General features: G+C 42.9%; 2 protein-coding genes across 2 annotated transcripts in view; both read left to right on the plus strand.

The window, feature by feature from the left end:
• grid2 (glutamate receptor, ionotropic, delta 2) overlaps positions 1-5,363 on the plus strand; it is a 543,519-nt gene extending 538,156 nt beyond the window's left edge. Inside the window, exon 16 of the mRNA XM_085368399.1 lies at positions 4,899-5,363. Coding sequence (XP_085224525.1) covers positions 4,899-5,363 — 465 coding nt within the window. The remainder of the gene's footprint in view (positions 1-4,898) is intronic.
• A 5,903-nt stretch (positions 5,364-11,266) lies between these two features.
• On the plus strand, positions 11,267-12,660 carry atoh1a (atonal bHLH transcription factor 1a). Its single transcript, XM_085368400.1, has 2 exons — positions 11,267-11,540; positions 11,810-12,660. The coding sequence occupies exons 1-2, from the start codon at positions 11,267-11,269 to the stop codon at positions 12,658-12,660; spliced, it is 1,125 nt and encodes a 374-aa protein (XP_085224526.1).
• Positions 12,661-12,922: the final 262 nt, after the last annotated feature.

Here is a 12,922-nt window from a genome sequence, read left to right on the forward strand (position 1 = left end):
ACTTATACATGTAATCATGTCTGATTAAAGAACATCAAAGACAAATCCAGATTTGTCGCCCATGATACATGAACATGGCCTCCTTTACACCTAAATAGATCTTTTGAGTTCACCCTCATGCGTGCATGCATACACGTCATTGCTGCCTCGGTTTTAGCTCACCTCTTCCATCATGTCAGGCTTGCCTCAAAGTGACGAATGCTCAAACTTTGCGTAAGATATGCCATGTCATAAAAACCCATTAAAATCAAGGTATACAATTTGTATTAAACATGCTTCGTTGGCCCGGGTGTACGTCCATTCACCAGCAGCAATGAAGAATCGGGTTGTTTTGCTCTTAGCGGGCCACATGAGCATCCTATGATGAATGCAAACCACTCATAAAAAGTAATCACTTGCACAAATCATGACTACATTCATCCATCAAACATTTGGCCAACGCAGCGCCTTCACTTGCACATACCTACAGCCATACAAGCTTTCTGCATACCTGACGATCAGCAATTCACTGTTCAAACACTAATACAACTAATTGTGTCTCTGTGTTTCTTATAAATATTAAAACATGCATAATCACATATTGTACATGTCTTTACATGCCTTCACATTCATACTATACGCTGTATCTTGTGTTGACTGTGAGCTGTCGGTGTTCATGCTGCTGTTGTGTTCTGTGTTGTGGAATGGCTGACATTGTTATCTATGAGCCTGCTTCTGTGCATAGAGTTTGCTTAAGAGGTTTTTTTTTTGTTTGTTTCTTTGTTTTAAATCGGGCTTATACACTCACAAATACACAAAGACACACTTCCACAGGCCTGACTCGTGTGAGTAACCAATGATATTAATTTCATCCTGAGCACACTTAAAAAGGATATTATGTAGGGAAAATAAAGGGGAGTTTGTATGACTGTGTATTAACAGTCTCCCTGCAAGTCCTTCCTGCAGTTCTTTGGGGGTTTTTTTTACAGTCATTCACTCTTCTCAAATGAGTTATGACTGCAGTTCATGTTCATTCTTAAGGCACAGGCATGATTTCTGAATTCATTATGTGCTAATGGTCACAAGGGTGGCTAAAACTGATCAACCCTTAACGTTACTTTAGAAGTTGCTCTTGATGCTTTTTTTGACAAGCTCTTTCTAGATGAGTGTCTGAAGCCCATTTCATTCATAACAGGGTGGCTGTGCTGCTTTACCCCTTTTTGCCTATACACACACATACACACACACACACACACACATATATATGTTCAACCAGAGGTTTGTATGAAAGAGTTCTGTCATTGGACTCAATCTTCAAAACTTCAAATCTGAGAGGAACTTCGGAAATCACATCACAATCACTGTCAGAACTCTTCCATAATGGTAACATCTGTGGTTTTGACTGTGTAGATTTAGCATGAGAGGAGCTGGCACTTCCTTGTGTATCAGGTTCTTTGATACACACAAAACAGGTGACTTCTTATCGCTCTCTCTTTTGTTTTTTCTTGGTGGTTTGGATGGGAATTGCCACTCTTCTTGTTCTACCTCTACACAATGATCTGTGTCACTGTGGCTCAAAGCTCTCATATTGCCTTTTTGCTTTGTTTTTGTAGATAAGTACTCTGTGTTGAGGGGTGTAGCGGGCGAGGGGGAGAAAGAGAGAGAGGGAGAGAGCAATACAAAATGGCATTTAAACATCTCCCCTTTCCAGGTATATAACGACTGTGTGAATGTCTCTCTGAGGACAAAACACAGAGCGACCTGCTTAACTGTGTGTGCTGACTGACTGCCATGTCTTTCTTCTCACTCACCCCCCACCCATCTGTCTTTCCAATTTCCTTCTCTCTCTCCTCCACCTTACCGTCCTCCCATCTGCCTGATCTTGTCTGTCACTCATCCCCTTCTCCGTCTCTGCCCGTCTTCCGTTCGTCTGCCTGTGCATCAATTTGGCTTCTTCCTTGGCGGGGTTCTTGTTTTAATCTTCTCACTCAACTTGCATGAACACAAACACACATACATGCGTATGATTCACTCCACCGCTCTCTTTCTGTCTCTCTTCTCTCAAACCTACACACTTACGCGCTTGCACATCACACACTCACACCAGACACAGGCAGATGGCCCATCTGCCAGGCAAGCTGCCGATCCATGTTCTCACAACCCCAGCGAGCACCCCCTTGCCCTGGGCGGTCAAACCCAGAACCAGACCCCCAACACTGCCAACACCACTGCCCCTACAGCCACCCATTACCAGCCCCCAGCATGCTGTGACATTCCCTGCGCCCTGATTGTCCAGCACTCTTTCGAACCCACAAACCCCTCCGAGCTCACCCCCAAAATGAGAATGACAACCTTCACCACCTCACCTCCAACCCCAAGGTTATATATACAATAGAAGATTTAAAAATATATATATAATTGGTTATTAATGCTTGTAGCCCGATGTGTTTTTGAAATGTCAATATGAATGATTATTTATTAAGAGATATAATGAAAATCAGGAAGAATGGTGCAAATGCCGGATGCAGAAGTACCTCATTTTAAAGAAAAAAAAAAGTTTTGTCATCTGGCATGGTGCCAGCTGAACTGTGCAATCATGCCTTTATACCACGAGAGGGTGCTGTCGCTCTATTTTGAGGCAAATTAAGCACCATCTTTCTAAGATAAATGTGTATGTCAGGTCAGCGAAGTGTTTATTTTTAGGTCACAGAGACTTTTGCTACATTTTATATCCCAAATGAAGCCACAAAATATTCTGTCTAAACCAAACATTGTTCTTCAAATATGGCCTTGACTGAAAAATTTGAGTTTTACATTAATTATTTTACTTATAGGCCATTATAGTTCTTAATAAGTGACTTAGTGTTGCTATATCTTATGTAATGTTATAATAGATCTTGTGATGCTGGGAAATGTTACACTCTTCACAGTATAACATAATCTTGTAGTCAGATCTGGCTCTGGGATCTTCTTAAAAAAGAGGAAAGAAACCTTCCATTTTTCCTTGCTTCAGTCCCTTTTGTTCACCCAGTTACCCATTAGTCTCCTTTCACAGACAGCAGGCTGACCATTTGTGATTCACTCTTCTCTTTCAACTCCCCCGCATTTCTTTCTGTACCAACACTGCCCCGTTGATGTCCCCTAACTCAAACTTTTAGTGTTTGTATGATAGTTTCACGACAGACGTTAGCGCCCCCTCGTCCTCTCCTTCCTCCCACTGTCCCTCCTTTAGATGGGGCATCACTCCTGGTCCCCTCATCCTGTGAACTACATACAGTAGGGCCAGAGCCCCCTCCAGAATCCCCCAGACCCAAAGGACACGGTCAGTAAAACTCTCTATCCCCCCTACCTGTATTAATGTGACTCCTATCATCACAAAAACCCTGTATGACGTTACCTAAATAATACTACCCTGGAATTTAAAACACCAAAAATGAAACATCCAAGTTATGTGGTTCCTCCCACCTCACCTACCTCTGAGACAGAAAACCTTACCTCATCTCACCACCTAAAAACCTACAGAAGCACACTGGCACGTTTGTGGACAATGAACAACGTAAAAGTTGTGGAAACTTCTCCAGCACTGTCTTCTGCTCACCTGAGCCCTCTCTCGTCTATGTGCTCACCTCATTCATTGCAAACTGAACTCCCCTGCACTACTATCCACCCTACCCTATGCAGTAAAAGCATGAAACACCTCTCACTGAGTGTTACCATTTTTTAGACTATGTGGATAAGTTATCATATAAGTAAATGTGAATATAGTCATATTTCTTTATAAGTTTCATTTAACTGATACTGTAAGTTAAGTTAAAGCTTAAGTTAATGTATTTGCTGTGTTTCAAGTGGAATTGTTAAGATTGTTAATTGTTAGACATTTTTTGATTTAAGTTAATGATGCAATCCTAAAAAAGAAGAACTTCAGCAATAAATTATGGCCTGGTACCAAATTTACGAGATGTTAATCTCAATGTGAATTTTCCTTATCAAAGTGGCCATAATGAACCAGGTAAAATACATAAGACAAAGTCAGGTACTGTCCAACATTTGAACTGTCTTGCATAGAATAAGTTGTATTTGAAGATTAAGTAGATAATGTATGGTAATGCTTGCTTGATAATTGACCTAACACCCTGGAATCACAGAGCACACAGCATGACTGCAGTGTGTTTCCTGCTGGTATTCCAGATTATCTGCACTCCCTTACAGACCTTGTACAAGTGTGTGTATGTTTCTCTCTTCCAATATCCTGACCACAGCTCAGAGTGTGCTTCTCTATCTTTCCCTTCCATCCTTCCCCTCCTCTCTTTTTGCTCTCCCCGCTTCCTGCCAAATCCATGTTTCCCTGTGGCCATCAAAACCTTTTTGTGCTGAACTATTGCAAATACAACGACTTGAAATCGTGTGTCATGTTTGCTTGTTGTCCCGCCCTCATCGTTTCACCATCTGCTTTGTCTAACACCTTTCTCTTGCTTTCACTATTATTTTTAATAACCATTTATACTGGTTGGATGGATGACATCCCTTTTGCTGAATACAAATACACCCCATACTATGTCCTCTCTGCACATACTCTGTTTCCTTTGTTGTTCTCTTCCTCTCTTCCTTACTCCTGTATTTGCACTACCCTCACTCCTTTCCTTTACTCCCTTTACCTCCTTCTCTTCCTTTATCCAACTTTCCTCAATTTATCCCTCCCATTTGCATTCCTCTTATCTTGTCCTTCTCCATATCTCCTTATCTCCATCTCCCATTCTTAAACATTGTCCCTCGATCTTTCTTCTATCCCATCCCTACTCGCCTTTCCTTTCAAACGTCTTCTTCCATTTTCCCTCACTTCCCATTAACATTTTCCCCTCTTTCCATTTACCATCACCTCTTCTCCGTTCTACTCCTTCCCTGCCCCTCCCCACCTACAGGACGATAAGGAGATCGACCTGGAGCACCTACACCGCCGGGTTAACAGCTTGTGCACCGAGGACGAAAGCCCCCACAAGCAGTTCTCCACCTCTTCCGTCGATTTAACACCCCTTGACATGGATGCGCTACCTGCTGCCCGCCAGGCGCTTGAGCAGATCAGCGATTTCCGCAACACCCACATCACCACCACCACCTTCATCCCTGAGCAGATCCAGACCCTAAGCCGTAGCCTCTCTGCCAAAGCCGCCGCTGGATTTTCTGCTGGTTTCAGTAGCGGTGGCAGTGGCGGGGGTGTCCTCCAGGACCACCGGACTGGTGGGATGGGCCCTTTCAGGCAGAGGGCCCCCAATGGTGGCTTCTTCCGCAGCCCCATTAAAACAATGTCCTCCATTCCCTACCAGCCCACAGGTCCAGGACCCAACTTTGGCTATGGCAATGATCCAGACAGGGGCACCTCCATATGAGGAGTTGCTAAGGTTGTTTCAGGAAGAAGAGTTATATGCAGGAGGAGGCGAGGTGGTTCTAGTCAGTCATAGGTGGTAGAACAGATATGATGTGGCTAAGTTCGAAAGTCAGAAGGTGGAGATCTGTGTACATAGGAATCTTTCTGTTTTCAGTTTCAGCTGGGGTGTTTCCAGGGGTGTCTATTTTATACATGGGGAAGTCAAAGGAGGTGGAAGTCTGTTGGGGTGTTCCTCATTTGTGCAAACCACGGTGGTGAGGTGCAAGAGGGGAAAGGGTGCGGGAGGGGGCTTGACTCTTTGCTTTATTGTTGTTGTTCTTGTGATTGGGGGATTATTTTTGAGATGTGTGTGAAAGGGAATCTTGTTTTTTTTATTGTTTCAGTTTTATGACATGGGATCTGCCTCATGTTACGGGATCTGATGAAACAACCTGACTCCTATTACTATCTAAACTCCCGTCTCGGAGGGTTTAGTTTATACTAGTTCAGCTCCAGGAAATACTCTTATATTCTTGTTAGCTCCAGGGCTGTCATTTGTGGATGACTGGTGATCTCTTTAGCCATGAAACAACTTCAAGGGGGCTTCTACTACTAAGCAATTATGGGGCTGTTATTTTGTGAAGGTATATAAAACACATATACTTTTGTCAGTGGCCCTCGGAATACATACAGTACACAGCCCGTGTAGTGTTTTGAAAAGGCCCCAACTCAATGAATATTGGAAGAATCCACTTCGCCAGTTTAACTCTGCCTTTTCACGCTGTTTTCTCTTTTCTGGTGGCGTTTCACCAATACCTGGGGCTCTAAATCTGTAATCATCTCCAAGATGGTGTCCACACTGTGGCCTGACTAAAGAGAAGGCTGAACACATAGCGACACCTTCCTGGTGCATCGATCTGGAAACTGTTGAAATGCCATGACAGTGCAACAGTATGACACTGTAGAAATTGCCAGTTTGGTGCATCAATCTTAAACTACTTCTGCCATTTTTTTTCTTTTTTTGGTGCATCAGCTTGAAACTGTTTTCACCATTCTGATGCACATTAAACTCTTTGTCAATCCCACTGCACTGTACCAGTGCCCACAGACCTGTAAGTGATTGTATGTAGATCTGACCTTTTCTTTTCTCACCTGTACTGTGCTATCTGCTTTTCAAGTCAAGGTGAGATCCTCTAATCTGACTCTAAGAGGTATAGTAAAAAGCAGCTTAAAAAAAAAAACTTAAAAAAACCCATAAAAGACAAGCTGAAAGACTTCAAAAAGCTTATGCTTATTATATGTCTTTTATTGAATTTTGTTTTTGGAAAAAAAAAATAGATTTTAATGCGTGGAATGTGTTTTGGTCAGGAAGTACAAGAAAAAAATTAACATTGTTCTAAGCTGTCTATGTTGTTTTTTTATTTTTCAGCAAATTTTGAAAAACTGCTAAATGAGTGCTGTAGCCTCTGGTTTTGCATCATTAAGTCATTCAGACGTTTGATTTTTGTTTTTTCTTTGTTTTGCTTACTTTTAGTGCTACCATGGCTCGGGTGTTTAAAAAAAGATAAAATGTCACTCTGTAATGTCATCAAGTTCATGAATCACTTCTTATCAGGTTCAAGTGGTGAAATGGAGTTTTATTTTGTGTTGAGGAGAAGCCATTGCAACAGCATCTTCAGTGCAGGCCTTACGTGACAACTAGTTCGCTGTAACCTCCCAGCTTCCAGTTAAACCCAATATATCAGTGTACTGGGACTATTTAAGAAGAACAGATCAGTGGTTCTGCTGCGGGTGATGGGAAAGTTATGAAGATCCAAAGGCCATCACAACTCAATGGCTGCCTTTTGCGAGACGAGTCCAAAATGCGGTTCTGTTTCATACTTTTCATGTTAAGGGTACTGTTTATATAACTTTTTGTTTGTGTGTCTGTTTGTTTGTTTGTTTTTTTAAGTGCCAATTAATTAAAATGAGACCATTAAGGTGCATTTTGGGGTGGGGAATGGTACACTGAGAGCATTAAAGGAATATTTTAATATTCCTTTAATGGGCGGGGTTGGTAAAACGGAACCAAACCTTTTTCACTAACGCTGTATTAATAATTGATAACGATAGTTGTTTAGAACAAGTTTTCAGTTTGTTATCTTAAAGAACTAAAACTGCAAAATGTTGTGTGTAGAGAATTCAGTCACGCCACAGTGTTTTGAAGCAAGCGTTCTTAGGCATTCTTTTCTTATATTAGGCTACAGTATGGCTATCGAATGACAAATAGGACACAGACATTTAAAAAATTTTATTTAGTATAAACGAAAGAGACATTATAAAAATGTATATTTTACATGTCAATGCTATTTTTGTTTAACAAAAAGAAAAGAGTATATCACATTGGGCTTTGGTGTTGAGTTTGAGCAGTCACATTGCTGCATTTGGCTTTTCCCTTGTCTTGCCCATGGTAAACATGAACACACACGAACCGTTTGCTTTTCTCATGTCATCCTGAGTTCATTTTATTATTTGCTAGCTAAATAACGAAAAGTGGCAAGTTCACTAAAAAGAAAGCATGCACAAACTTGCTGTTTTGCTATCTGTTAACATTTTTAATTTCATACATAGAACTACAGGATTTACTTGATAATTTTCAAAAATTTATGATGTACAGTATTTAATATAGGCCTATTTTGTTGTATGTGTTGCATATTATTCAAAAACCGAACAAACTGGGGCCTCTGTTACAAGTGGCAAAGCTTTCTGTGTATAATTTGTCTAATAAACAGGTTTTCTACAGTGGGATGGTATTTGTTGTCTTTGCTAATGTAGACAACCATCAGAGGAAAGTCACACTTCAAAATTCAACATGAAAAAACACAACAGTTTGTGAATAATTAGTTAAAGAAGAGGATATTTATCGTTCCTTACATTATACAGCTGTGCTCAAACTTATTTTGGCATGTTCCCCCTGCCCCATGACTTTCATCAATTCTTTACAATATAAAAACAACCAGATGAATTCTCTGTGATGTAAACATTAGCACAGTAACATCAGCAAACTATTGTTTATTTCTGAGGAAAAAAGTAATTCTACATAGTGTCACTTTTGCTTTTTTCTAACATGCTTGGCTGTGTCCCACCTGCAGTGGCTCTAAATCCCACCACAGACTGAGAAACACTGCACTAAACATATCACTTCCTGGTTCCCAACACAAGGGAAAACTCTTCGCATTTTTTTCTTATAAAGGAAGCATCTAAAGATTTAAATTCACAGCTTTCACCGTTTTCATGTATTTTACGGCAGCGTTGATCCAGATACTGGATATCAGAATCATGATAGAAGTGGATACAAATGTTTTGTGAGTTCATTTCATGTGTGGAATACGTGTGAAGTTCAAGCCTGAGCTAAGCTTTTGTGTCTTTCCTATATAGGCTATCACTTCAAAGGCCCATATACTGCTGTTAACAGCTGGATAGAGATCCTGCTAAGGATGACTGCTGTCAAGTTCACTGGAGCATTACACTGCAATAGCCTTTGTGAACCAGATAGTGGCACTACATAGCTCCCACAAGTGTCTCTCTGAACTTACTGTTAGCACTCAGTGATGAGTTGAATGGTTGTCAGGCATTCCCAGAGCTAATTAGAATTAATGGAAGACAGTGATGGACACAGCTGAGCCACAGCAAATTTGAACTAAAGGTCTGAGATCACTGTAAGCAACTTAATGTAGACTTAACCACTCACATTTCACCCTTTTGAAGAGGAAGCATATAGATTATAGACTCTAAAACAACTATGGATTCTTTTTATGGCATAAAATATAACTTGTAATAGATCTCTATATATTTAATGAGAAGCCTCAAGAAAATAATATAGACACGCACAAAGCTTTGTTAAATATGATTTTACTAAAGATTAAGTCTATACTGGTTTAGCTATAATGAAGGGAGTCTAGTTGAAATGCTGTTAATTTCGAGTTTTATTGACACAGCTCCTGTAGGTAAAATGGATGAGTTCCAGTGAGTTCCAATTAAAACATCAAGTATTTAAATTCCATGATCTTCATTTTTCGGGAACAGGAAGCTTCCCCTCCGTTGTTTCCTATTTTAAAATTACACATTTAGAAGATTACTTCATCCGAAGCAATCCCTGATCTATGCGGGTTTAGTTGATTTAGTTGAAACGCAGATACGTTTTGAAATCCCTGTCCAGCTCCCCTCACCCCAGTCTCGTGCCCGTCGCGCCCCTGTCTCCAGGGAGATGGGAATGAGAAGGGGCAGCACGCAGACTCCTCTCGCGCACTGGAATGGGAGCCCGCCACTCTCCCTCGAGGAGCCCCCCAGGCGTGACCAATGGAACATAGAGTCTCCATTGTGGCTGCGACACTTTAATAATCGTCAGCTACAATATCCAACCTGTCGGTAGCTTCAGGAGCCCGGCACAGCCCGTTAGATGGGGGGGCTCGTAGGTGGGAAGAGGGGGCAAACGCTCGGCGCCAGACCTCTAGCCCGCAAGACGTCCCCATGATGAATACATGAATAAAAAATGGAAAAGACTGATGTCGGATTATCTCTGAAATTATGGGGTTCCTTCACACAATTCCTTGCCATATATTGTGTCGTGGATATCTCGCGGATTATGAATGAAAACGCAAAAAAAAGAATTATTTTTTTTTTTTATTATTATTTGATAAGTTTATTTCATTTGAATTTGGTTAGATTTTTTTTTAATATTACCAGGATACTTTGGCAGCTACATTCGGGTTTGCATCTCTTGATCTTTGTGTCCCATACACCGATCTTGTGCATATCCTTCTAATCCTTCTAATTGACTGCGCTGAGCCCATTTCCCATCAGCAATCACCCTCTTGCTATTTTGCCAGATGCCTAAAGTTTACATCTCGGTAAGCACGGCTCCTTTGATCATCAGACTGAACGTGGTTCAATTAGCTTCCCGTTGATTTTTTTAACTGTAGCTTTAAAAGCCGTATTTCGTTTTTCTAAAGGTCGCCTATCTTATAGAAGGCATGGTGAAGTTTGGCAATAACGTCGGTGTGTGTGTGCGCGCGAGAGAACCCTTCAACCGCGCGCCACTTGTGTCAGTATGGAAACAGTGTTGAGACCCCTACTCATGTTTCCGTTCCCTGTGAAGCCCTTTTTTACCGAAAGGGCGGTTCCGAGAGCTGGATCAAAAGGTTTTAGAGCCTCTACAAAAGAAAAATGGAAACTGGAGATGATCTGAGAATGAATGAATGAGCGCGCGAGCCCCAGGAACCGCTACATTCTTTTTTTTTCTTTTTCTTTTTTTTTTTTTTTGGCTTTTGGTCACGCTTCATCTACCCACGACTTTTCTTCCTCAACTTTGTTCATTTCTGCTACTGGTGAAATCCAGCAGTTTGGTTTTGGCTGAAGCGGTTTTATAGTGGAAAGCATTAAATGAACTAACCGAGTCGCCGCTTCCACAGCCGTGGGTAGCAAATTAACCACTTGAACCTTGCCATGCGCCTCTTTAACCCTCTCCCTACTCTGCGTCATTCCTGAGATGTAACACGGGCTCAGAAGCAGGTAGGTGTTCTTGTCCCGTCCACGCTCCTCACCTAAAAACCGTCATCACTTGCACGTGCGTCCTGTGGGAGGTTCCCCTTACCTCCCTTGTGTTAAACACCCCCTTAAATTGTAACGTTATCATAAACAGTCCACCGTCGGGGGGTCATAATCGCCTCTCTCGGGCTTTACCGAGACTTCTCATTGGACGTCAACACGCGACCGACGCGAGGAGGGGGGCTTCCAGGCGCGTGCCGCTTTTTAAACCGACGCCGCGCCTTGAGACACCAGAGAAGGAGTCTCGCACGCGACACTCACATTCACACGGTGAGACAACATAGCTGTGCGTGCCTCCGATAACTTTTTTTCTCCACAGTGTTTTTCTTGGGGGGAATCATGGATGTCCTAACTGTGGAGGGCTGGAGCAAATGCGCACGTGAGGCGCCGGCCACGCACTCGCGGCAGCAGAGTTGTGGGAGCCCCAGAGAGGTGGAGAGGGGAGGGAAGCAACAGTTCGAGGAGTCCCGCTACGAACCTGGGCTGACGCTCGTGGACAGCGATAGCGACCCACGCGCCTGGCTGGCTTCCGCTTCTGGCACCTGTGCGGCACACGCCACTTCACCCGACTACCTGCGGCACTCGCCATGTCCGAGTACCGGCTCCTACCACGGTGAGGAACAGCACCAGTGCGTGCAACTTTTGAGCAGCTTTTATTATCTAAAAACCGGCTCATGCAACAGGCAGCAGGGGCTATTGGTGGTAACTGATGTAATTTATCAAGCTCTGGAAGTTAAATATAAACAGAAGGAGCGCTGCCTTTATGTAAATTATAACGTTTTTTGCGCAGTTGGAAAGTTGTAACGAGTTTATTGTCTAAAATAGTACTGATACGCTTTTTTCACAACCCAGAGTGTAGCTTAATTTCTTTTCATTTTTCAGAGACTGGCTCCCCGGGTTCCTCAGGCCATCCCAGCCCACAGAGCTACAGAAAACCTGCCAAGAGCCTCACGTCTTCTTCTCTCAAAGTCAGGGAGTTGTGTCGCCTTAAAGGCACCCTCACCGGGCCCGAAGAGGAGGCCTCCGTGAGACAGAGAGCCCCCTCCCACAAGCCTGTCAATGGGATTCAAAGGCAAAGGAGAGTGGCCGCCAACGCGCGTGAGAGAAGGCGAATGCACGGGCTCAACCATGCGTTTGATGAGCTGCGCAGCGTCATCCCAGCGTTTGACAACGACAAGAAGCTCTCGAAGTATGAAACTCTGCAGATGGCGCAGATTTACATCAACGCCCTCGCCGAGCTTCTCCAAGGTCCAGTGTCCTCCTCTTCTTCCTCCAGCAGCAGCAGCAGCAGCAGTAATAACGACATCTCCAACAACACCAGCTCGCCAAAGTGTGACATTATGCTCTCGTCCACCGCTGGTTATGACGGGATGAAGGACAGGGCCTCTCAGTCTCCCTCAACCTGCAGAGCAGCGGACCCTGCGCCCGTTTCAGGTAGCAGCTTACCTGTGCACATCAGCGGGGTGCCCTTCTGTTCCTCCTTCGACGAAAGTTCGTTTTCCACTAGAGTTGAAAAAGCGATGTGTTCCCCGTCTCCTTCGGCATCTGCTCGGGCGGGCAGTTCGCAGTTTGCAAATGGGAGGAAAGCGTCTCCCCGGAGCGACGGAGAGTTTTCCCCGCACTCCCACTTCAGTGACTCGGATGAAATAGCGATGGAGCTTCATTCGAGTGAAGAAGACGATCTTTCAGAACTGAAGCTGCCCTCACACCATCACCGCACAATTTCCTTCTAAATTCCCACATAAAGACACAGTATAGCGAAGTTTCTCTATAGCCTACAGTGAAGTAATGTCCATAAGACGTGTCAATCATAGCGATAGTCCTGCGTTGACGAAATGCGTTTGTAAGAGAAATTCTTGCTTTTTGCAAATAAAAGAAAAAGAAGTTTAATGTTTAATTTAACATGTTGCATCGTTTAAAGATCTTTTTTAAAAATGTGAGTAAGGCCTAATTCGATTCTGCCAATAAATATCTATCCTATAATTTTTCAGTCTC

The sequence above is a fragment of the Diplotaxodon limnothrissa genome, linkage group LG12 (genome assembly GCF_057381915.1).
Source record: "Diplotaxodon limnothrissa isolate DT_005_m linkage group LG12, D_limnothrissa_male_GT1.1, whole genome shotgun sequence".
In the NCBI taxonomy this organism is placed as follows: domain Eukaryota; kingdom Metazoa; phylum Chordata; class Actinopteri; order Cichliformes; family Cichlidae; genus Diplotaxodon; species Diplotaxodon limnothrissa.